The sequence below is a fragment of the Cyprinodon variegatus genome, unplaced genomic scaffold (genome assembly GCF_000732505.1).
Source record: "Cyprinodon variegatus isolate N-32 unplaced genomic scaffold, C_variegatus-1.0 Scaffold282, whole genome shotgun sequence".
In the NCBI taxonomy this organism is placed as follows: Eukaryota; Metazoa; Chordata; class Actinopteri; order Cyprinodontiformes; family Cyprinodontidae; genus Cyprinodon; species Cyprinodon variegatus.
In genome coordinates, this window is record NW_015150735.1 from 666,304 (window position 1) to 693,016 (window position 26,713).

The 26,713-nt window shown below is 38.5% G+C and overlaps 1 protein-coding gene across 1 annotated transcript in view; it reads left to right on the forward strand.

Moving 5' to 3' along the window:
- The first annotated feature begins 15,011 nt into the window (after positions 1-15,011).
- The window catches only part of atp6v1c1 (ATPase, H+ transporting, lysosomal 42kDa, V1 subunit C1), a 13,468-nt gene continuing 1,766 nt past the window's right edge, over positions 15,012-26,713 (forward strand). Inside the window, exons 1-12 of the mRNA XM_015383319.1 lie at positions 15,012-15,167; positions 15,587-15,747; positions 16,954-17,021; positions 18,774-18,859; positions 20,154-20,248; positions 20,439-20,530; positions 20,977-21,075; positions 21,168-21,236; positions 21,320-21,412; positions 23,393-23,486; positions 24,468-24,565; positions 24,651-24,777. Of these exons, the coding sequence (XP_015238805.1) occupies positions 15,616-15,747; positions 16,954-17,021; positions 18,774-18,859; positions 20,154-20,248; positions 20,439-20,530; positions 20,977-21,075; positions 21,168-21,236; positions 21,320-21,412; positions 23,393-23,486; positions 24,468-24,565; positions 24,651-24,777 (1,053 nt within the window). The 5' untranslated portion in view covers positions 15,012-15,167; positions 15,587-15,615. The remainder of the gene's footprint in view (positions 15,168-15,586; positions 15,748-16,953; positions 17,022-18,773; positions 18,860-20,153; positions 20,249-20,438; positions 20,531-20,976; positions 21,076-21,167; positions 21,237-21,319; positions 21,413-23,392; positions 23,487-24,467; positions 24,566-24,650; positions 24,778-26,713) is intronic.

Sequence of the window (26,713 nt, forward strand, 5' to 3'; positions counted from 1 at the left end):
CTGAAGTCTCTTATTTAGCAGGATTATTATACAGGGTATCGCACAGAGTATGTACATGGGTATTTATATAGAACTGTATCAATATCTATATATAGTTATTGCACTGGCTATTAAATATAAAGAAACAGGTTATTGCACAGGATATTAAATCGTAATTAAATAATTTTATCTCACCTAAAAATATGTAAGGTCCCCTCATCACAATACTGAATATCTTTATACCAAATAAAGTTTCGTTTTTTGAAAGAAAATTCAGATTTTGTTTTTTATTTATAGTATTTCATTTTTCAGCTGATACTGTGATAACATGAAATTGGTATTTTACTGAGGGTAAAAATATAATGTGAACATTTTAACCGGTGCCTTCATTGAAAAAACTGAATGTTAGAATCCATCCAATAAAACCGGCGTGGCAATTTTCATACCCCTTATTTGGTTTCATCTTGAAAAAAAGATTTTATAAGTTTAAATACTAAATATACTTAACATAAACAGTTACATTTAAGCCAATGGTTAAAATGTTTTTTTTTGTCTTTCAAATTTTGAATCGAAAACAAATAAAGTGAAATAAAAATTTATTTATTTTCAACTTCCAAATAAAATATAACCAAAACAGAAGTGAATGTGTTAAACACTTTTTCTCTAAGGTGGTATCTAAACCTTTTGCTGGCAATATTCTGTTTATTTGGAGCAACAGCTTCAGAATTAATAGGTTCAGCAAGCTAAATAGCTTAACTTTGTGCTGTCACTAAGCTGATTAAAGATGCATATACATTTACATTTTTGCTCCAACCTTTCTAACAGTAAGCCTTTCTGGAATAGTTTATTTTTCCAAGGTCAAATTGCATTTTTCTCTGTTGGACATAGATAAAAGCTGAACAGACCCATCACTGAGTGAACTACAACTGTAAATAAAAATATTTTGGTTTGCATCTGCTACCAAAATAAATTAACTAAAGCTTATTAAATTAAACCAACAATGGTTTTTACTGCATATTTCAGAGTAACTTTTATAATCCAACCATATGGAGAGCTGATGGTGAGTACTGTTTGTAATTACCTGTGCTATGTCTTCTTTGAATTTTCCATGGCTGTGAAGCAAGGACAAAATGCTGTCCAGGAAAGTAGGTAAAATAATCCTATTTATTTTAAAACTGCCAAAAGCTTCCTAATGTCATAACTGGAAAATGATAAACATTTTTTTCCTTTAAGCCTAAATTAAGACAGGACTTTATTGTCTCTCAGCCTCAGTTGTTATGACTTTGAGTTGTTGCCTGCCCTCCCTTTTTCATCTGCTTCTTTTTTTTTTGAGATGATAAATTTGCATGTCTCCCTCCTCAACAGTGAAGTAGGAGTGTGCCAAGGAAAGCCCAGCCACTGTTTGCAAAACAGCCCTGTTGGTTCAGGCTCACATCATTCCAATAAAACCAAGCACTTTTTATTCATCCATTATTAATGAAGCTGTTCCTCTATTACTTTTTGGTGATATCTGTCTCATCATGGCCACTCCATGATAAAGTCAGTGTTTGCAATCATTTCCAACAGTCAAAGATCAGTTCTGAGAATAAAAAAAGGTCAGTGGATTCTGAATATATACAAGCTTGTAGCTGTAGTTTCATGTCACTCCAGTAAATATTGGCCCATCAAAATTGCAAACCTAAATTGTCTGTCAAACACTTTTATTTTCTTAAAAGTGTGAAATTCTTTAAAAAAAAAAAAAACCTTAGATGAGCTCCGAACGCGCCTTGGAGCCAAATAAACAATGGCATTGTTTGTTTCACTAATAAAACTATTACTGAGGGTCCATTGTAAAGACCGGAGAGGCAGTTTTCTTTTCCTCGAGCTGCAGCACAAAAGCTGTTCCGTGTTTTGTGCCCGTTTTCAGCGACACAAACTGGGGCTATGTATATATAAGGCTAATCGTACATAGCATCTAGAGTGGCTTCCAGTAAAGTTGGGGCCTGATTTCCATTGTTTGGATCATAATAGGCAGCGCAGCCAGTTGGGTATGCGACAGAGGGACGTGTGTACCACCCACCGTCAGGCCAAATACTCCAGTGGCTGCATTGTGCTGCAGGAATTCATATCTGCAAACATTGCAAACAGATTACCTCAGAGCACAGATTTAGAAGGACCCTAAATCAGCTTTGACTTACTTTTCCAGTAAGACAGAAACTATATGCAACAGAAACAAATCAATAATAGCTCCACAGTTACCAGATCTAAATGCACATTCTTGATACTACTTTAAAGGTAAGACCATAAAAAAAATATTTTTTCTAGTGGAACCTCTATCACAAATGTTTCCACATCTGATTTATTTGTGATAAAATAAAGTTAAAACATTTAAGCCAAATGTTTTATTTTATAAAATGCCATTAAAATTGAATTGAAAACCACAGAAAAACCTGTTAGTGGAACACATTGTGAGCGAGTGTCATGACCACCTCTTAAAAGAGAATCCGGTAAAATAAATCTGCTTTTTTATTCAGGACTCCCTTTACCTGACAAAGCCTTTGGTCGCTTTATGCAGTATGCAATCTGCTGTGAGCGGAATTTTGGTCACTTAACAATGTACTTGATGTCCTTGCAACTTCCGTTTTTCTGGAAGAGACCGCAATGATAGATGCTGTAAAACTGATATTTTTTCCGAAAAAAAACAACAAAAAAACAACCCAGCTTCAAATATTAAGCCTCCTACCTCAATTGATTTAAATAAAAAACATAATATGTCATGATCTGCCCTGATAGCTAGCCTTAATTGTTCACGTCATTCACCTGCTTTATTCTGCCTGGCTCCTAATTATCACTGATCTCCAGAGATGGCAAAAGTACTCACTTTCCGTACTTGAGTAAAAGTACAGATACTTGTGTTAAAAAATACTCTGGTAAAAGTGGAAGTACNTATGCAATCTGCTGTGAGCGGAATTTTGGTCACTTAACAATGTACTTGATGTCCTTGCAATAGGGAAAGGTATGACTCGCTACTTTACAAGGAGCGGAACAAGAACATATGAGTCCTAAACTGTTTTTCTGGAAGAGACCGCAATGATAGATGTTTCAAGGGGACCATTGGTTAATGCTGTAAAACTGATAGTTTTTCCGAAAAAAACAACCCAGCTTCAAATATTAAGCCTCCTACCTCAATTGATTTAAATAAAAAACATAATACGTCATGATCTGCCCTGATAGCTAGCATTAATTGTTCATGTCATTCACCTGCGTTATTCTGCCTGGCTCCTAATTATCACTGATCTCATCACCCTGCTGGTTCTGCTTTATATTCGGCTCAGCCAAGCTATCGGGCCCAGATCATTGTTTGTCTCATGCCTGTATGTCTGTTTCCTTACTTTTGTTAGTTCCAAGGTTTGTGTCCTCGTTCCTGCTGGCCAGTGGTTTGATAGGGTTTTAGTGTTTGTCCTGTCTTCTGATCGTGTCCTGATCCTTTTCTGCGGAGCCCTTAGGCTCGGAACGGTCAGTTTTATTCCCGTAAGCCTGGCTCCTAGGAGGAGACCAGTTTAAAGTCCTGCAGAAATATTGGTACCAAGTCTTGTCTCTGTCCCTAAGCCTGCCTGTCTGCATCTCTGCGTGTCTGTCTGGGAACGCTTCTGGACTGGGGGAACTCTGAACCTGCCTTCACACTCTGTGGATTCCTGGAACCCTGTTTCTGTCTGTTTCTGTGTGGATCGGAACCCTCAATCGAGCTGAGATTCCTGGATCTCAGAACTGTCCTTGTTCTGGACTGTTTTCCTGACCTGGCTCGGTTTTCTGCTGGTTCCACAGAGGCTGCTGTATCGGGAACACACTGGGCGGCTCCACGCCGCATCTAGTTGGCTGTGCATCAACTAGATCCTACCTCACTCTAAGGAGATGGACTGAACTGTTAAACCAGGTAAGTGAGTCACACGGATTATCACCTTCCATCAGATGATTGTGGTCACCTACCTGTGTTTCTCCCTCCAGAGAGAGTCAGTAATGGGTTGCACCCCACCCCCTGCAGTAGCTGAGATCCACAGCTCTGCGCTTTTGTTCTGTTCTCTTTAGTTTGTTTTGTTTTAATGAAAGTTGTGCAACTTTCCTACTGACTGTCTCACCTTGAATACTTTATCCATCTGTCCCTTTTCTGACAGAATACAATAAACTTGACTTACTTTAACAGAAGCTGAAAAATAACCATCGCCATTGACGGTTCCAGACCGGGGCAAACAGGGGCCTGTACCCCTGCAGAACTGGCCCTGGCCCCCCATTAAGGCCCTCTTTACTAGAGAAAATGCTAAAAAATGTATGGGGATATTTTTTGGCCTAGAAACTACCACTGATAGGTCCCTTGAACTAATTTCAGTTTTTATTTTTACAGCTTTATTTTAGCAATGGTTTAAAAACAACATTGTTGTACTTTTAGCCTCAGTCATACGGAGATATCACAGTTTTCATCTTTCATCTGCTTCATCTGGGGTTTCCAGAGCTTGGTTCACCTAATATATCAAATGATCAACTAGTGCCCTGTTTCTATTTCATTCTTTCAGGGCTGCTGGAAGTACTTTTGAACATGGGGTGCTGTGAATTCTTTTTTGTTTTTTTTTGGACAAAATACCTATGAGCCTATAGGCCTATTTAAAATACATTAAAATACAATAATATTAAGTAAATTAAGATTCACTATTTTATTGTCATACCAGGGTCTGTAACACAGACATCAGTTCTCAGGTGAATAAATGTGCTATAAATTAAACTTCAAAATAACGGGCATGTAGATGGCACAGTGGTTAGCGTACACAACCTATGTATGGAGGCCTTAGTCCTCGACGAGGCCCTCATGAGCGGATAAATCCGAAATGCCTTTCTGTGCCATATTTCCTCCTTGTTTCTGTCATTAGACTATGTACATTTACTAGTCTGCTGCCGCGAGCTGGATACCACTCTTTAGCTTGCTTGACCTTGCTATGACAACGTAACTTCCATGAACTTGTGTTGATTAGGCCTCAAAATAACTAAATTAAAATCCAAATACACGTAATAGTAAAATTTAAAAAAGGCAAAAATTATTTCCCAAAATATTCATAAGAAATCTATAATTTGTGCAAAGTATTTTTAATAAAATATTTTTAAATCTCCCGCTCGCTACAAGGGGCAGCACCCCCCCCAGCACCATACATTCCTTCATTTAGTGTCCCCAAGAAAGAAAATGATGCCCTTGCCGGTATTATTTGATCTAGAAGCACTTTAAGGCCGATAAACTTAAATATTCTCTTCCATTAAAAAAAAAGTCTGATCACAAGGCCATTAATCTGGTCCTAGGTAACATACCTTGTTACCTTACACTAATATGATTTATTTTATTTATTGCCAAACAGTGTCAGAGATCTCATGAGTAATTCTGACGCTTTGCTCCATAAATTTTGAACTTCTGTTCACGTGAGAAAATAAACTCTATGATGATAGATGCTATTCAGTTTGCTTGGGTACATATGGAAGTTACTAGTAAACCATCAAACATTGCTGCAGTGCTGCATCGGTGACACATAAGAGACAAAATTAATTTCTGCTTTTTGTCCCAGGTTATATTCCTCCTTTTCTGTATTTCATGTTTAACATCCAAATGATGTGAAACTGGCCTGATTAAAAGACTCTAAATTTGTATCCAGTAAAATGATGATAAAAATAAATTGAAGTTGGGTCAGGCCTTATCTACGTCCATTTTTGTGACATGTCATGTTCAACAATAGTATCAAAGAGGTGGAGAGTTTCTGCTAGATAGAACCTGAAAGCCACACAATAAGACTGGCTAAAAAATGATCACCATTTAACCTTTGTTTCCGTTTTGAAAAGACATAATGTCTATTTTCATCATTATATCATAACAGAGAACTGTGAGCGTGCATTAGACTTTAAGTAATATTTTACTCAAAGTCTAATGCACGCTCACATTTCTCTGTTCTAGTTAATAGATTATATTAAGTAAGTAATTAAGTAACATTAAGTAAAGTAATTTCCCTCTGGGATTATTAAAGTATTTCTGATTCTGATTCTGATATATAACCATAAGTTAAGTCCCATGAATTAAACAAGATTGTAGATGAGCAATAAGATTTTTATTAAGAAATTTATTCTTTTTTTGTACACAATGTCGTTTATTATATTATACTACCTTCAAAACAGCCAAGCTCAGTATATTGGGTAAAGGGAAGCTGATTGGAGCTGATTAGAGGTTGGATGGTTCCAAACTGCAGAGACTGGGATGAAGAGAGGAAAAAAGGTACAATCAGAGCTACTTTGGAATTATTTAGATTAAACAATGGCTGAGGCAGGCCAAGAGACAAATTTATAGTCTGTAGCAACTTTCATCTTGGTGAGTTTGAGCAAAGTGGTACACACGTCACACCCTTATTAAACATGGTGGTGGCAGCAGTATTATGTGGGGAGACCATACTTTAGCAGAGACAGTAAAACTGGTCAAAGTCAGTGTGTAACATGGTATGTGCTAAGGATTTGATTTTGTCTGTCTATCAATTCATTCATTCATTCATTCATTCATTCATTCATTCATTCATTCATTCATTCATTCATTCATTCATTCATTTATTTTCCTCAGCCTATCCGGGGCCGGTTTGTGGAGGCAGCAGTCTAAGCAAAGACGCCCAGTCTTCCCGATCCACATACACCTCCTCCAGCTGCTTTGGGGGGACCCCAAGGTGACACCAGGCCAGCTCAGAGACATAGTCCCTCCAGCGTGTCCTGGGCCTTCCACGAGGCCCCCTCCCAATGGGACAGGCCTGGAACACCTCCAGACAGAGGCAACCAGGAGGCATCCGAAACAGATGCCCGAGCCACCTCAGTTGCCTCCTTTTGACGTGGAGTAGCAACGACTCTACTCCGAGCTCCACCCGGATAACTGAGCTCTGTCTGTCTGTCTCCATTCGTGTTATAATTTACCAATTTAGATGGGGGTCTGTGGAGGATAACTGTTGCCTGAGCTGCACTCTGCTTTCGCTGAGAAAGCACAACGTTAAGCTCCAGGAAATTAATATTCTGACTCGGAGAAGTCCGATAGAGGTTCTAAGTGGTAGCATCATAGAGGAAGTGAAACAAGCTTTTAATAACACCTTTTATAATAATAGTATTGTCCTCATGTCTCACAATTTGCCCGTGGCTGCACATGGTGGTTAAACATAAAAACATTCCCAATAAATGATGCAAAGCAGAAACAAACAACGTCCAACGATTGTGCAGTGTTTGGGGTTAGTTAGAAAGATTGCTGGTAAATTCCCCAAAATACAGGGGTTGCCTGCTTTTAGCCACACTTGGTTTGTACTTTGGCATGAGGATTATCAACTTTATAGGTCATTGCAAATGTATATCATAACAAAACATGTCTCCTGCATTCAGAATCCAAGCACTCTGCTCTGATCTCTAGGCCATTCCTACTAATCTCCCAGAATTCTTTTCTCTCTTAGGATTCTGTTCAACCTGTTTGTGTCCTTAATTTTTATAAACCGTGTCTTAAATAATTTTTGCTTAGTTTTCATGTATTCAATAATCTAATGCAAAGGTTGCATGTTTTCTAAATACATAACCAACAAAGGCTAAAAATCCTACAGGATTATAAAGGACATGTTCAAAGACTTCTGATTTCCTTACACCATTTCAACAATGAGAACACATGTGAAACACTGTCAGCCTTTGAGTTAACCTTCAGCCTTGCTTTCTTTAAGAAAAACTTATGGTTTCAAATCAAACCCTGAGTTTATTAATATAGTGGAGATGAGCCAAATGTTTCACTGTCATTTGAAATCATAAGAGCAACAAGCACCATTTCATCTGCATATGCTTGATTAGAAAAGCTGCAAATTATCCAAGTAAAACAACAAAACCTAACAGGAACTATGAGACATCCTTGACGTACTCCTGTATCTAAAACAACTATATCATCAGTAAATCATACAGCACCAGACTTTATGTGGTTGAAGTATTAAAAACCTTAACCCATCCATGATGTTGTTATTAATATTAATACTGAAGAGGTCCCTGTACATGGGTGGTTCTAGACATGTGCCAGCCGGGGCCACTGCCCCTGTAGAACAGATCCTGGCCCCTGACATGGCCCTGTATTAAAATATACACAGCAGAATTTAATAAGCATATCATTTGTCTACAGGCAAGAGGCGGGATACACCCTGGACAGTTTACCAGTCTATCACAGGGCAACACAGAGACAAACAACCATTCACACACACTCACACCTAAGGAGAATATAGAGAAGCCAATTAACCTAACAGTCTTTTTTTGTGTTAGGAAGCCAGAGTACCCAGAGAGAACCCGTGCATGCACAGGGAAACATGCAAACTCCATGCAGAGAGACCCTGGGCTATAGGATTTGAACAAAGAACCTTCTTCCTGCAAGGCAACAGTGCTACCCACTGCAACACATGACCGGCATAACATGTAAATCGAAATAAGTAAATGAAAAAAAATAAATTAAATGTCCTTGATTTGACCAGGTAGGTGAGACAATTTGCCAGTGGAGTTAAATAATTTATGTTACTCTATTATTGTTTTTCATGTGCATCATACCAAAATATTTCATTATAAGGGCAAAAGCACACCGTCTTTTGGAAGATCTTCTTATTTAACTGTTCACATAAAGGGAAAATGCAACTATTATACGAAAATTTTACTTATTAAGACATGTGCTAACTGATTGTTCCTTTAACTGGTTTATTTAACCCTTTTAACCTTTGCAATTTATTTGAACAATTCTTCAGAAATCACAGTCGGCTTTAAGCTCCAGTCTTATTAAGATAGGGTCCCAGTTTTTATCTGTTAGATTGGGGGTCTGTCCCTCCAACTTCATAATAAATGCATGAACATCTTTCCACATTCTGTTATACTCATTGTGCTGGAAACTATGGAAACAGTTTCTCCCCGGTTAAACCTGAGGAGAACACACAGCAAAACCTCAGCGGCACACTTTCCAGCACTGGTATGTGTGTCCTGATAACGTCCCTGCAGACTGGCTTGTTGCCAGCCACGGGCATACTCAAGCCTGTCGTTTGATGTCAAGGGTTGGCTCCAGACAGACCAAGCATTGTGTCCCAAACAATAAACCCCAGACCCACTGAATTATAAACATGTCCCTTTTGGGGGCGTTTTCCTCGCTTATTTGCAGGAGACACCCATAATCAGGAAACCTGCCCTGACTTTTCTAAATTTAGCAACTCTAAAACTCAAGTGCTACTGACTTGGCACCAACCATCAAATGTCTTTTTCTGTAATAAAGTGCTAATGCATAGAGGAAGGCTTGAGCCTAGGTGAGGGGGTCTCATAATTTAAGACAATTGTGTAATCCAAAAATACCCCTAAGTTCCTCAAAGTACTATAACTTACAATAATCAGGGTTTTTCCCTTTTTAACATATTTTTTCAGTGAACTATTGTTGCGACAGGTTATAAAAAGAAAGAAATTTTATGGACCCAAGGAGTCAGGGGCCACTGGATAATTACTTCTTCATATTTTAAGATGCCCCAATGAGAGGCCAACCTGCACTTAGCATTAGATCATTAATCGACAAACAGGAAGTATTATCCAGTGAATTATATTAAATACACTAAATTGAAGCGAGGCCACAAAGGTGATGTTCAAACTAATGCAGGATAACATATATTTTGAGACAAAAAGGACAAAAAAGGTCAGTATAAAATAGAAAGCAGAGGAAATTTTTGCAAGCCAGTTTTCTTTTTAACATAAAACCTTTTAACCAGTGCCCTCAATGACTATTTACTTCTTGCTGTATGTTAGTTTGACCTCATGAAGGTTCCAGTAGGCTTGTATACAAAAAAAACCCAAAACAAAATATTATATTATTTAAAATATTTTTTTTTGAGCTTGTCCATTATTCATAAGTGAATTACAGTGGATGGAGTAGCCAGACAGTTTACTTGAATAAGAGTAAAAACATTTTATTATCTTCTTTTTATCTTCTTTTTGTCTCACACCACCCAATGAAACACAAACTTTTTTGTTATCAGAACCTTACAACACTGCACCGAGCATCTCCCTACTAAAACAGAAGAATTACAAATACAGTAACAGAAAAACATCAAAGATGCTCTTCAAACCTGTGGATACCCAAACTGAGCGTTTGTCAAATCAGCAAGAAAATCCAAAGCAGCAGAACATAACGGCGAGAAGATTAAATGCAAAAACATCGCCATCCCATATGTTGCTGGAGTCTCTGAAGAGCTCAAGAGGATTTTCTCCAAACAAAAAATCCCAGAATATTTAAACCAAACAAGAGCCTTAGACAGAGACTAGTGCATCCTAAAGACAAAACCCTCAGACCTAAGATTAGAGGAGTTGTGTATGAAGTTCAATGCAGCGAGGAATGCTCTGATCTTTATTGGAGAAACCAAACAACCTCTCCACAGACGCATGGCCCAGCACAGAAGAAAGACCTCCTCTGGACAAGACTTGGCGGTACATCTACACCTTATGGACAAAGGACATTCTTTTGAGGACCAGAATGTTCACATTTTGGAGAAGGAAAATAGGTAGGTTGAGAGGAACATTAATTAGGGTGACCAAACGTCCGTATTTCCCAGGACATGTTCGTATTTCACGTCCTGTCCTGGGCGTCCCGGGTTTTTTTTAGAAAGTGAGGAAATGTCCTGTTTTTTTAAATTACCTTCATTGGACCATTAAATTTACAGACGCTAGGGCACTGCGCACGACGCTGCGTGTGACATCACCCCTCAGCCGCGCCAGTGCGGGCAGCCCTGTTCTTAATCAGAATATAGATAGCGTGGCTGTCAGTACTCCAACAAGAGATGAGACATTATTTCTTTCATTGTGCTATTCATTCATTACAGGAATTGTTAAGCATTTTTAATAAATACATTTTGAATAAAATTATCATTTGTTATTGGAGTTATTGCTGTTGAATTTTACTGAAAAGCATTTTTAATAAATCAACTGTTAATATCATGTTATTGTAGGATTACGTAGGCCTATGCATGGGAACAGAGATCCCCCGCCGCCGCCCCCCCCGCTCCAAGGTGTCCTGGTTTTTCAAAATGAAAATATGGTCACCCTAACATTAATGAAGCCATCTATGTTAAGAAAGGAAAACCAAACTTAAACAGAGGTGGTGGACTCAGATTTCAGCTTTCAAAAACCTACAATTCAGCGATTGAGTTAATTCCTTCCTGCTATCATTGCAGCCCCAACCCCTTTACAGGGGAACAGAGCAATTTGCCTCTTCAACCACGCCAACGATTCCCTCTAATAACCCCCATTTCAGAGACATAGACAGGTATTGGGTATTACAGGCTAACAAAGAACCCAAATGACCCCCATTTCAAATGGGTGGACCCGCTTGTCCGGTTAAACAAGGCTTATTTTTTGATCCACTCGATAAAGCCTCAAACTCAACTCTATTTCTGACATTTTGAATTGAAAAAGCTTCCTGGATGGGAAGAAAAATATCTTTAAACTTGGAAACAAAGTCCAGTGGGCTGTTTTTTTGTTTTACTTTTTGAAATAACATTTCATTGAGATATTACTCCAGTAAAAGTATGATATGCTAAGACTACTTCTAAAGCAATATATACACTTACCGGCCACTTTATTAGGTACCCCATGCTAGTAACGGGTTGGACCCCCTTTTGCCTTCAGAACTGCCTCAATTCTTCGTGGCATAGATTCAACAAGGTGCTGGAAGCATTCCTCAGGGAGTTTGGTCCATATTGACATGATGGCATCACACAGTTGCCGCAGATTTGTCGGCTGCACATCCATGATGCGAATCTCCCGTTCCACCACATCCCAAAGATGCTCTATTGGATTGAGATCTGGTGACTGTGGAGGCCATTTGAGTACAGTGAACTCATTGTCATGTTCAAGAAACCAGTCTGAGATGATTCCAGCTTTATGACATGGCGCATTATCCTGCTGAAAGTAGCCATCAGAAGTTGGGTACATTGTGGTCATAAAGGGATGGACATGGTCAGCAACAATACTCAGGTAGGCTGTGGCGTTGCAACGATGCTCAATTGGTACCAAGGGGCCCAAAGAGTGCCAAGAAAATATTCCCCACACCATGACACCACCACCACCAGCCTGAACCGTTGATACAAGGCAGGATGGATCCATGCTTTCATGTTGTAGACGCCAAATTCTGACCCTACCATCCGAATGTCGCAGCAGAAATCGAGATTCATCAGACCAGGCAACGTTTTTCCAATCTTCTATTGTCCAATTTCGATGAGCTTGTGCAAATTGTAGCCTCAGTTTCCTGTTCTTAGCTGAAAGGAGTGGCACCCGGTGTGGTCTTCTGCTGCTGTAGCCCATCTGCCTCAAAGTTCGACGTACTGTGCGTTCAGAGATGCTCTTCTGCCCACCTTGGTTGTAACGGGTGGTTATTTGAGTCACTGTTGCCCTTCTATCAGCTCGAACCAGTCTGGCCATTCTCCTCTGACCTCTGGCATCAACAAGGCATTTCCGCCCACAGAACTGCCGCTCACTGGATGTTTTTTCTTTTTCGGACCATTCTCTGTAAACCCTAGAGATGGTTGTGCGTGAAAATCCCAGTAGATCAGCAGTTTCTGAAATACTCAGACAAGCCCTTCTGGCACCAACAATCATGCCACGTTCAAAGTCACTCAAATCACCTTTCTTCCCCATACTGATGCTCGGTTTGAACTGCAGGAGATTGTCTTGACCATGTCTACATGCCTAAATGCACTGAGTTGCCGCCATGTGATTGGCTGCTTAGAAATGAAGTGTTAACGAGCAGTTGGACAGGTGTACCTAATAAAGTGGCCAGTGAGTGTATATATATGTATACCGTATATTTAATGTTAGCAACTGAGTAAATGTAACTAATTAGCACCAAATTCTGCTTATTGAGAGTGTCTTGTCTTTATAAGGGTTTCCGTGTATTGAAATCTTGGTCAAAGATGGTCTAATTAAGCTTGGGTAGTTGATCAGGGCTGTAAAATTACCGGTCTTTAGCAAATTCATCCCTTCAATTGAGATAAAAGGATTTTGAGGAAAAAAGTAGTTCTAATCGAAAAGGAATCCTGCTCATTCTTTACAATCCAACTTTCAGCTGCTTCACTCTGGCAGGAGACTGAGAGGTAAAAAAAACTCCTCTGTTTCCTCTGCTGTGACTTTCTTGAATAAGAATTACTTTAGTGAACCACTGCTCATATAATTGTGGATCTTATTTAATTTATTTATTCAGTTATTTATTAATGTTGTCTTTTATGGAACAGCTTTAAGTGCGTTAATTTTCTTTATAAAATAACAATGTTCTTTTAGATTTCCCTTTAAATGATGTGTTTTAAAGTATAAACTATTGCCGGATGTCAAAGATAAATCTCCATCTTATCTCCAGAACTCAGAAGCACTTATTCACTCCCACAGTTGAAGTGTGTAATTTTAATCTTTTTTATGATCTATTTCTTTTTTATAATTGTGTTGTGTTGCTTTTTTTAGGATTTGTTTTGTTGACAGACGCTTTTACAAGATATTTATGGTGTATAGCAAGCATTTACAGTTATACTGAAATTTGTATTTTATAAAACAGACTTATTGATATATAGTCTTACAGACACAACTTACAAGGAAAATTATTTTTTAATTTTTAACACCAAAAGAAAACAAAAAAAACTGTTGTGTTTCTTTTAACAAATGTTTGAGTGTTTAGAAAAAGGTACCTATAAATAAAATGTGTTTCAGTCTTATTTCAGGAAATGAAATGAACAGTGAAGTTATCCTAAAAATGTAGTAACCTCTCCTTTAACCATTTATAGGGCAAGTTACCGTTTATTACCACCAGCATACCCCTTAAAAAGGGAATCCCCACCGTCCCTCAGTGAGGTCTAGAAGCACAAGATCTATATCCAGACATTCAGCAAAGATGCTGCTACATGGCTGTACATCTTATTTTGGCATTTGACCAATTAGATGAACCCTTGAATGATATATTACCTATTAGAAATTAAGTTGGAAAAAAAGTTTTTAAAAAAAAAAGCTAAAAAGCTAATTTAAAAGTAAAAAATTTAATAAGTCTAGTTAACAATTATATTTAGGTTTATGAACCAAAAATGTAAGTGCCAGTATCAGCATTAATGCCTCTAAGGTTATATTGTACCAAAAACATTTGTGTTTTTCATGAATTTCTTATAGAAGCACTTTTATTATATTTCTTAATAAATACGGCAAGTTGGCATTTCTTTTTTATTACATTGACATACATTTTCTGCATCAAAATATCCATATTTTTTGAATGTTACAAAGGTAATAAGGTCTTGTCCTGAATTCCAATAACACTATTGGCTTGAGATCAGAGGCGTAGCCAGAAAATCCTAATGGGGTGGCCAGTCAATAACCAACATTGAGGGGTGGATGAAAGGCACCAGAACCTCAGGCTCAATCTGCACTGTTCCAACAGGAACGAGAACAACATCCATATTTTCTAAATAAAGACAAACGATCCTTTCCTGCAGCCTTTGCTAACAAATAGACGCATATATTTAAACATCTATGCTATGTAAATAAAAGGTATCTTGGACAAAATTCTTTCAGGTTTGAGTTCTAGGGCGAACATCTGTCATTACCTTCTTTTATCAATGATCATTCTGCAAAAAAAAATATATTTAAATTTTACTAATATCCATATTTCATGAATTTTTAAGTTATTATTAAAGTAGTTATTTATCTATGATTTCACTGAAGACTCCTAGATGACTTGCAGAGGCACATAATTTTATCTTTACCCCAAATAATTTAAAATTTAGTTCTGAAAAAAGCATGAATTCTGTATCTATCATCTTTAATTTTTTTTTTATATTGATGCGAATAATTAACTACAGTGTTTCTTTTGTCAAGTAGTTTTTTAAATATGAAATATTTAAATGTTTAAAATTAGAGGGAATAAACGGTAGGGGTATCCAATGCTGTGCTACCCCTCTTCTGCCGGTAGGTGTCGCTGCGGTGCGCTCACTACGTCTGCCACTTCCGGTTCCTCTCCGGATCAGCTGACTCTGATGCTGCTGACAGGAGATCCGACGAACTGCGCTGAATTGCAACTATGAACATTGTCAAGCCATAGAAACACTACAGGCACTCATATATCCGCCAGTATCAGACACCAATTTAGTATACTGGTGAGTGAAATTATTAACGAGATGGAAAAACAACCTATCTTGCTTTTTTTGTAGCAAAGCTAGCTAACTTGCTAGCGGCAGCTAATCCCTGTGATGCTGTTGACCTTAACCATCGCTTTCTGTCGCTATTTTAATCCATAAATTCAGTACAGCGGTTTGTTTATTGGTTACGGTTGACTTTACATAAGTGAAGTATTACATTATCGCGAGGATTGAATGTATTCATAATTACCCAGCCCAATAATATAACAGTAGTACGATAATTCATTCATTACCATAATCTAGCTAAAATACAAACATGTCAGCATATTTCACCAGATTAATTACACGTTAAGGCAATTCATTTGGGCAGTGTTTCTCTTTTGTAGATATTTCTGGATTGTTGTGTGAACAAAAGAAAATGAATGCTCTCCTTGCAGTTTTCTGTAGCTTCATCGGAGCTGTAAACATGACTGAGTTTTGGCTGATCTCTGCTCCTGGGGAGAAGACCTGCCAACAGACATGGGACAAACTGATGGCAGCAACCACACGCACTAACAACCTCTCCAGCAATCACAAGTTCAGCATCCCAGACCTCAAGGTTAGAGTGGATTATAATCACTCTTCTGCTGTCTGTCCTCACTCCCCTATACAGTTATTATCACAATATAGAGCAGGGGTAACCTGCTCTGAATAAAAATCATCAACCAGTAAAGGTCCAGATACATTTTAAATTATAATCTGTTACTTTAAACAGAATTTAACACTGAAATAAAATTAGATGTTTATGCATCCATGTTATACAATGAATTTCTAGATAAAAAAAATATTTAAAAACATATTTTATAAAACACCTGAACTGACCCTTATTTTTATTTTTTTCTGGCATAATAAGAGAGCAGTAGGCTTTAGGCTGCCCTGGAAGGCTTTAAACCTGGGTTTGAATGGAGACAAAGCCATTCTAAAGCACATATCAAGGTGCTCATTTTGAGCCTGGATCCATATTTATTTTTGATTCTGTTCATGGTGGAGAATCCTGCTTCACAGCAGCAGGTTGAGCCAAACATCCTCTAAATGAGCATGTCATTTCACTTTTCTGTCACCAGTTCACAGCAGTTCTTCCAGCAGTCCACACTTTCTCTGCTCTCTTTTTCTCATAATCTTCTCCTTCTTTCCCATCGCCCGGCTTGCTAAAGGTTTGCCTGCTGTGTCTAAAAGTAGCAGCAGCAGCAACCCAGACTGACAGCAGCTCATTGGCTAATTTGGATCACATGCAGCCTGGTGCCGGACGCTCCTGAGGGCTTTACCGTATTAACAGGAGAAGCGGGCCAAATGAAGTTAGACAAATGTAGTCATTTATAAATGTTTTAAATCAGGTGGGTCCGGATCCGGACTGCGGTCCGCTAATCCATGACCTCTGATATAGAATTTTATTAAGTTTTTAGATAACTCACCATGTGTGGCGGTCTGTACACAGGCTGGTTTCCTGCATATTAACGTGTTTTTTGGGCAAATTTAATCCACAGAGCAGCTCGGGTCTTTGGTTCAGTTCGTCTCTGTACTGATCACAGAGTAAATACCTGCTGACGTCTCTTCTACGTCACGCTGCAATGTCCTCATGGAACCGTTAGCAATGCATGAACAATCCTGGACAGAGAGGCGTCTTCCTAAGAACACAGGGCCCCCTGGGTGTCACTGCAGGCTTGTTGAGCGTTCAGCCTGGTTAACCTTACATGGAATGCAAAGAAATACTTACGTTATTCCTCTCAGGTTCCAATGATTAGCTTTTATTTTTTGTTTAAAACAGGTCGGAACGCTTGATGTCCTGGTGGGACTCTCAGATGAACTGGCCAAATTAGATGGCTTCGTTGAAAGGTAAACACACTGCTGTATAATTTTAAATATCATTTCTTTTTTGCTGTTTCTTTTTTGAACTTTTGGTTGTTGCTATGATTAAGTACAAATCAATTTTGCGGGAAGCCGAAGTGGAAACTTTCCCTTGATTGACTCTGATTTGTAATTTACAGACACCCTGACCACACAGAAAAACACACAGAAACAAAAACATTCTCTCTCTTATACCGAGAGACAGCAAGCTCAATTCGTGGCAGTGGCAGCGGTGTGACACTTCTGGTGGCTCGTCAGGCTGACACGGCTTCAGTAGCGGCAGGCATGGTGTATTACTGGCAGCAGCCACTAGGCTGACAGTCTGCCAGATCAGCTCCACGTTTACTGACACCGTTTCGGCTGCAGCAGAAGCCGTTTTTCTCCGAATAACTTATTTATAGTACCTCTAAGCAGATTTTAGTTTTAATATTGTGATCATATTGCTTAAGAAACTGCATTAAAACTTTCATAAAGTCACATTTACTTTATGGATGGAAGTAGTGCATCTGCCAGTAAGAGGTCAGTGGCACCCGGCACTACGGAACCACTTGCTTGGCAGTCCGGCTGTCCTGCCAGTAAGCTCCCCGATCGGCTCCCAGGTTTACTGACACCGTCTGAGGGACTGCAGAAGCCTCTTTTTAGCAGCTGCTGCCAGAAACACGCCATGCCAACCAGTACTAAAGCTGTGTCAGCCCGACGAACTGAGCTCGGGCTGCTGCATATACCGAAGAGCTCCCACCATATTCTGCCTTTGAACACACCACCGGCATGTAGTTTGATGGAATTTCCTAACTTTAGGTTAATATGATTTAATTCATTATCTTGGTGACAATAAATAAGAATAGCAACTATTTCATTTTTTTATGTTTTATTCATAAAATCAGCCATTTTTCTTTAGAGAACACCTTGGCTTCTTGCCTATCATTTGGAAAAAAACATTGGAGTTAGAATGTCAGTTTGTTCAGAAAACTGTGATCAGTATTAGCTAGCGATAGCCTGATTGAGGCTCGTCTGTTTAAAAAGATGTGACCTCCACCACTGACCCTCAGATGTAGCCAGGTTTAGCTTTTTCTAGTCTCCTTGTAACGTTGAGGAATTTTGCCGGGACCAGCGAGATCCTGCAGTCTATCTAAACTTAGCTGTTTACAGTTGGGTGACGCATCAGCAGATCTTTATTTAGTCACCTTTTTCTTACCATGTGGCATAAGTTTAGTCCTTTGGAAATATTTTTCATCCAAATCTCACACAGCCCTGTTACTGCCTGAGCTGTTCTTGGCTTCCACTGTGGGGATTTCCACATCTGTGAGAAAAACCAACCTTACAGCCGTCTGTCGGTCACTGATCTTGTTCTGTTTTGAAGTTTATGTTTAGAAGAATCTGAAAAGTAATCTCAGTAAATATGTGGATCTGTTTGGGTGTGCTGCTCTAGATGCCTCACCTTTTTTTTTAATCAACAGACATTGTGATCATAAGATAAAGCGATGATGCGGCTGATGTGGATTCTCATGTAGCTTTTATCCCAATGATGTGACTTGGTGGTGAAATGCTTTGATGTGCAGCTGAACCGTCTTTCTCAAGCTGCTGAACCCTGAAAGTCGGCCATCTTAGAGCTAGCCTTTGTCAAAAGCCCATCAAAGCATCTGTGTGTGAAATCTTTTGGTGTTTCAGGAGCTTCGACCAGCTGTGTGGTTGTGGCTTATGAGAGCACATCATAATTGGGTGTTTTCTGGGTTTTCGCAGTGTGGTGAAGAAGGTGGCTCAGTACATGGCTGATGTGCTGGAGGACAGCCGGGACAAGGTGCAGGAGAACCTGCTGGCCAATGGAGGTACGGTGATAACGTCAACTGCTTGGTCTGTTTGAGTGGAAACAAGCAGGAATAGTTTAATCTGTGATTTAACAACACTAAAACTTAACCTGCAAACTTAGCAAATGTGTGTATTCTGCGCTTTAGACTTGATATGTTTTTCCAATTAATTCAACAAAGCAATAGTTTAAAGTTTTGCAACTAGAGAAAAGGTTACAGTACATTAAAGGAGCAATAAGCCTATGGAGTGAACTTAGTTCCATTATTGCTGCAGGAAAAAAAAACACATTTTGTAAATGGAAATGAGGAAAAAGTGTGAAACTTTTCTAACGTCTTAATCCCAAAAGTTTAAAAGTTACTTTACAGATTTATTTTTTCTCTGAATTTGTTCCTTTTCTATTTTTATTTCTCTTTGTTTTTTTTAAAACAGTTTAAAAAACAATCCACTGGACTTGGTTTCCCAGTTTGAAGATGTTTCGCTTCCCATCCAGGAAGGACACTTTGAATTGAAAAAGCTTCCTGGATGGGAAACAAAACGTCTTCAAACTCAGAAACAAAGTCCAGTGGATTGTTTTTTTATCTTTTTTAGAACGACTACGACCTGGATGACTCAGAATCGTCACCAGCATTTCTCTTTGTTTCTATTGGGCGTTATGTGGAGAGAAATTGATCAGTGAAATACAATTTGAAAAGACTCTAATTTGTAAAAAATCAATCTGAAAAAAAAAATTAAAGAGGAAAAAAAGACTGAGATGTGGAAAAAATAATAATAATTTGATAAAGCAAAGTGTGATCGGGGAAAACGTTCAGTCGTATTTCTATATTGCATTTTGTCCCCAAATTTCCATTTACAAACTGTGTTCTTTTATTGCAAAACAATTCTCTACTTTTAGCTACTAATGACACCTAGCATTTTGAATTGGAATGACATAAAAAAACACGTGCAGTTTGGAACGGTGAAGTTCAGACCTTAACTAAGCTAACAATGATTGGCTTCGCTAAGCTAACCTACGGTCTCAAACATTGAGGCCGCCATAGAAGACCTGGATGGACACTGAGATTAACACACAGCTGGACTTAATCTAGTGCAAACCACACTCTAAGAATTCAATTTGTAAAATGCAAAACATTTTCAACTGTTTTGTTCATAAATGTGTGCTACTTAGTGTTTGTCTCTCACAGAAAAAATAAATCTGATGAAATCCATTTCGATTTGTGTTTGATACATAATGTGACTGATTTCCCCACACAGTGTCTTATTCTATCTGATAACCTAAAGAATGGCTTCCCAGATCCTCTGTTACTTGTGTTTTAGTTGACCTTGTCACCTACATCACTCGGTTCCAGTGGGACATGGCCAAATATCCCATAAAACAATCCCTTAAAAACATCTCTGAAATCATCTCAAAGGTAGGTCTGCTGGGTAGATTCAATCACCATATATTTTCAATCATTATCTTGCAGATTTATTTCAGTCTTGTGTGCCTTTTTCCTGTTTCTGCATCCACGCTCTGCTTTTTTACCCCATTTCTTCACGTTAAAATTAAGTGCTTTTAGATTCGTTAAACATTTCTGCTTGTTTTTTGGTTTTTCCTTTCAGCAAGTAACCCAAATTGACAACGATTTAAAGGCCAGAGCATCAGCTTATAATAACCTGAAGGGAAACCTGCAGAACCTGGAAAGGAAGAATGTGTGAGTTGCTGGTGAAGGTTCTTAGTCATCCAGGTCATAGTCATTCCAAAAAATTCAAAACAATTCAATTTGTTTCCAATGTTGAAGACGTTTCGCTTCCCATCCAGGAACCTTTTTCAATTTAAAATGCCAGGAATAGCGTTAAGTTTGAGGTTTTATAAAGTAGCCCAACAAAGGTTTGTCCTTGTTTTTGGTCCGTTCCAATTTGCATGTTTTCAAAACAAAAACACGGCTTTGTTGGGCTACTTTACAAAACCTCAAACTCAACGCTATTCCTGACATTTTAAATTGAAAAAGCTTCCTGGAAGGGAAGCAAAACGACCAGTGGATTGTTTTAAATTTTTAGGAATGTGTGAGTTATATATGATAGAAGATCTAAAAAGAACTTAGCTTTATTTTAGTTTTCTTTTTCTTTGTGTTGTTGTAACATCATTTTCTACCACTAGGGGGAGTTTGCTGACAAGGAGCTTGGCTGATATTGTCAAAAAGGAAGATTTTGTGTTGGATTCAGAGTATCTCATTACTATGCTTGTGGTTGTACCCAAGTGAGTCTACCATTTCTAGTCTGCCTTAACGAACCGTCCTGATCGGTTCGAAGGTTTGAAGGAGGAAGTAACGCGTTGTTTTGTTCCCTCAGGGCCGCCTATGCAGATTGGCAGAAAACATATGAAACCCTGGCTGAGATGGTGGTGCCTCGATCATCAAAGTAAGCAATAAAAATCAGATGAAATGGTGCTGAGCAATTTCACATGATTCCCTGTGATTCATTGGGTCCGTGTTTTCCTGCAGTCTGCTGTTTGAGGACAGCGACAGCGGGTTGTTCAGCGTCACCTTGTTCAGGAAAGCCATCGATGACTTCAAACACAAAGCCAGAGAGAACAAGTAAGACCTATTATCCTATCCTGGAGCCTTTTTTCCTTTCCTGACTGCATCATATTTTATTGGTCATGGCAGAGGGGGGCCCAAAATTAAAACTCTGACATTAAAAATACAGACAGAAGTAATTTTTCAGAAAGACCGTGCCGTCCCATGCCCTGGCATAGCTGTCAGCTGGCCTGATTAGATTACTACATTAGTTGACTATTGTCTCAATAATTGATTAATCACGATTTATTCAATTTATTGTTAGCCCTACTCAAAAATCACATCTAATATGATTCTCACATGTCATAAAAACATGAAAAAATACATATGACTTTTTATTTATAGTTAAAAATAAAGTCTCAAAATTATATGTAACTTTAGATGGTAGCCAATCTGCCTTATCTATATTATTTTAGTACATGATTGAAATTTTCACAGACTGACAGGGTTCCCGCGGGTCCTTAAAAAGTCTTAAAAGTACGGAAGAGGATAAGGGGCGATGGGGGAAAAAAAAAAAAAAATTAACTGATTTTTTTTTATTTTATTTCAGTATGGGGAAAAAGTCAGAATTCTGACTTTTTTCTCAGAATTCTGACTTTTTTTATTGTCAGAATTCAGTAAGAATTCTGAGAAAAAAGTCAGAATTCTGACTTTTTCCCCATACTATACTGAAATAAAATTTAAAAATCCGTTAACCTTTTTTTTTTTTCAGTGGCCCTAATCCTCTTCCGTATAAAAGGCATTGAATTCTTCAAAATAAAACTAAGGCCTTAATTGGTATTAAAATGTCTTAAATCAGTCTTTCTTAGGTCTTAATTTTTAAAACATCATAAATAGGATTATTTTATTACGATTTATTTTTGTAATCTAAATAAAACATTAAAATTGACCTTTTTTTTTTATTTAAAAAAAATAACGGCTCACCATTATTGGTTCCGTCCCGATAGCGGAAGCAATAAAAGCGTTGTTGCGGCCGGGACATTTGGGAGATGCGTCATTTACTTTTTGTCTTGAAAATATGAGCAAGTGTAAATGTAACGAAAATTGGCTCCAGTTGTGGCTTTAAAACTGGTTTGTTTTGCTCCCTGCTAAAACAAAGTTTGTGAATTCAGTTAAATAATTGTTCAAATATATCTGTCATTTTTGAGTTTTTAGCTTTCTTCCTGTATTGGAAGCTTTTCAAAATTTGAAACATTAGTGCAGTGGTTTATGTTAAAATAAACCTTTGGGTTAAGTTGTTGCAAGCAGGTTTTTCTTGTGTTTCTTGTGAATTTGGTCTTAAATTTTCATTTAAAGTGGCATTAAAAAGTCTTAAAAAGTCTTGAATTTAACTTGCATTATGCTGTAGGAACCCTGGACTGAAACATTAAGGACAGCTGTTCTACTTCCTAGTCAATATAGTTAAAATTATTAAAACAGCAGCTGCATCGGTGAGTGCTGCATAGTGACCGACGGTTCTGTCATCAGAGAATATAGACGTCATTTATAATTGCAGAGTTGCATCATTTATGATGATGCCTATTAAAATGGACAATTGCTTCGAAGTATCAAAAAATGTAGTAATTTAGTGAAAAACTAGGTTTGGATAACAGCTGAGTGATTGTGCAGCACTTCTATGTCAAGTCTGGAGCACTCAGAAAATTTGTTCATACCTGAGAGAAGATTAGAAATAGAAATATGGCGAATGCGACATTTTACCTTAAATCACTCGTATGAAAGATTTAGGAAACTAATTTGTTTGTACAAACGGTTCTTGCATGTGGCCCAATGTGTTTAAGCAATTTCTATAAATTCTTTATTTAATTCAAGATTTATAGATTTGACAGATTTTTTTTTTTAAATTATTATTATTCACCACTAGATGGCCCCAGTGAGTATTGTGCCCTCCCAGAAATAAACCGTTTTGCAATATTTAATTTAATGACAATGACAAGTATTTAATGATAAGTTTAATGACAATAAAGTTGAACTCTGTTCTATTCTATTATTTCCTGCTAGATTTACAGTGAGAGACTTTCAGTACAATGAAGAGGAGATGAAGGCTGACAAGGAGGAAATGACGAGGCTCTCCACAGATAAGAAGAAGCAGTTTGTAAGTGAAGTCAATGCTGCTCCTGTTGATCAATTGATTCCTCTTAGATTGCTTTGTTCTTTAAATCAGAGGGAAATTAACCTGGCTGTGTTTATAGCACAATCCATTCCTCATGATTGATCATGTTATAATCCAAAAACTACTCTTTGCAACCATTCCAGCTTCTGTTTTTAATTCTTTCAGGCTAGTGCTTCTGATTCAGGTCCAATGTCAATGTGTCTACCTCTGACTGCTGTATTGCTGCCATAAATCAGTCTGGAAACCAGAAATGTTTGCTTCTAACAGAAAACAACCTCTTCTAACCTGAAGCCTTTTAGCTATTATCAGGGAGACTCTATAAGTTAACATTAGGCTCAGGTGCAGAGAGATAAGCTGGAACCTTTAAGGGCTGGTTATCCCCCCGCAGCAGTGTGTCGCAGAGGGCTTGTTGCAAATATTTTTGATTTATGCCCAATACTGAAGCGTGGTCTGCGCTATGTTATTCCACGCCACAACGTAAGAGGGACAATCAGGAACTAGCTGTGGGTCTAGATGCGACCGAGGCGGTGAGGAAGTGGGGGCAAGTTGTGCTACAATGGAGGGACATGAGAGTGAAAAAGAACGGAGATCCAGGAGGAAAAAGGGTCCCAGCGTTCTCGCGCACCTCGCTCTTCTAGCTTTACGAGTCGTTTTCCACAATGGCGGTCATACAAACAAAACAAGCCGGTAAGGTACCAAACAGGAAATACGCATAGTGTAGAGAGGATGTAGATTTGACCAATCAGAGCCTCCTGTCTGCAGCAATGTCTGTAGTCACCTATAATTTTAGAAAGGTGCAGAAGAGTGTCTGCGGATGGATGATTATAAACCAGCCTTCAGGTGCATTTAAAAGTTTTCTTAGAATGACGAAAAAAATAACTTAGATTGAGTTTTAAGTCGGCTGTCACAAATAAAGCTGAGAGTAAAGAACGTCTGTAACAGAAACTCCTCCTGTCTCTGCAGGGTCCCCTGGTCCGATGGTTAAAGGTGAACTTCAGCGAAGCCTTCATCGCCTGGATTCACATCAAAGCACTGAGGGTCTTTGTGGAATCCGTTCTGAGGTATGGAGTTGACCGCCTGGTTTTCCGTGCGCTCTCCATAGACGCCGCGGTGCTGAAGCCGTTTGCCGTGTCGCTCCCTTTGCAGATATGGGCTGCCGGTGAACTTTCAGGCCATGCTTCTGCAGCCTAACAAGAAGACCATGAAGAAGCTGCGGGAGGTGCTCAATGACCTGTACAAACACCTAGACAGCAGTGCAGCGGCCATCATTGATGTGAGTGCTTCAATAAGATGAGCTTTTTTATTAAAGCAAGACTAAAAATACTTGGATTTCAATAAATTAACCTGGACAGTTTTCTAGAGATTTAGCATCTCTGCTGCTAGGACGTCTGCTGCATATATAGCAGATGTAGGAACAGTGTTATTTGAGGCTTATTGGTGGTTCAGTGGTAGAGATCTCGCCTGCCACCTTGGAAAAGAACCAATTGTGATGTTACAAAAATTATCTGTGAAGGATGACTACTTAAAACCAAAACAAACTATTTAATCATGGTCCTCAGTGTATGAGGATAAGTAAAAGTAAAAGAAAAAGCAGTCAGAACTCTGATGCTACGTTCAGACCGCAGGCAGCAGCTAAAACGCACATGCTGCTTCATTTTTTATGCTTGTAGAAGTTTATTTCTGATACGAGGTTGAAGCATCTTTGCTGCTCTGGCTGCACGGTGAAAAAGTGGGTCTGATGCGCGTTGGGCGGAGCTACCCTATCCTTTCTTTGCCTGTAACAATGGCTACTGTTGAATGGGATTCTAACTAGTGACAGAGCAAAGTGTCCTCCTTTTCAGAAAACCATATCTGGTCACCAAAGGTGTGAACGTAGCATAACAGTGGCTAGCTTCCAGCCATGGCGTCCTGCACGAGCATTGGGGGGTCGATTCATTCATGTGTCAGGTTGCGCACACAGGGGGGAGGGACAAGCAGACGACCATGATTGACGTGTCAGGAACCAATAGTGGACCAAGGACCGTCTTTTGTGATCGGTTGGGGTTATTCATTGATTTCTCACTGTAGCAGGGAACGTTTATTTTATTTTCACTTCCAGACCTTCTATTTCACTGCTTGCTAAGGGGCTGTTTGGAGATCTTTAAGCCACATGGTAAAAAATGTGTCAGAAAAGATCTCCTAATGCACCTTTAAAGAATGTAAGAATGTGCCAAAGGAAGGGGAACCTCTGAAACCTGCAGAACAGCGGCCATCGAGGACCGATTTTGAACAGGCCTGGTGTAAATAATCGCAGACTGGACTCTGTGTCAGGTCATGTTTCTGCTCTAGCATCATGTCTCCACTTTGGCATTGCTAATCTTGCTAATAGCACTAAGCCTCCTATAAAGAATGAGCAGCAACTCCCTCTAGTTGATGGTGGCAGCATTACAACACTGACGGATTATTTCTAAGGCGACATCATCAATTCATTGGAGGAATCAAATGTTACTATAATAAACTAATAATAATTATCACTTTATAAGATCCAGCAAAATTGTAGATAGAAAAGCTCCAACATACTGATTCACAGATACTGGAGTTAAACGAGATGATTACATTTCCACATGACAAAAAAGAAAAGGAAAAAAGATGATCAATATTTGTCTAGAGGCTAGATAACTGGATATATGCAGACATTATTGCAAACATTAAAACTGTGCATAGTGCTGGGATATGATGTATGATATGGTACTGCTGCAAGTAGATAAAAAAAACAAAAAATAAATGATGGTAAAACATAAAAACCTACAAAAAATTTTTATTTTCCTCTTTATAGTACAACTCTATTTTCTGAATAATTCAAAAAAGGCTGTCATGATGACACTCTTTGTTTTGGGTTTTTCTAAAAATAAATAGTCATTTTTTTCTGGAAGCTTATTTCTGGAATGCTGCTTTGTCCTTGTACCAATTCACAGGAGAATAATCCAATCAGTATCTTCATTCCTGATCTGCTGGGATGGACAAACATATTTTACCTTTTATGAAAAAACATCCAGTTGTGGTTTTCTGCTCTCTGTTTTTTTCTCATCTGTGGCTTTTTAATCTATAACACAAACCTGGACCTAAAACATTGATCAGTACCAAATATTGGTCTCAAAACAGCATTTTTTAGAAAAATGTACCCCTTTTAGATACTGTAGACATTGAGGTATAATGCTAATATTGCTGGT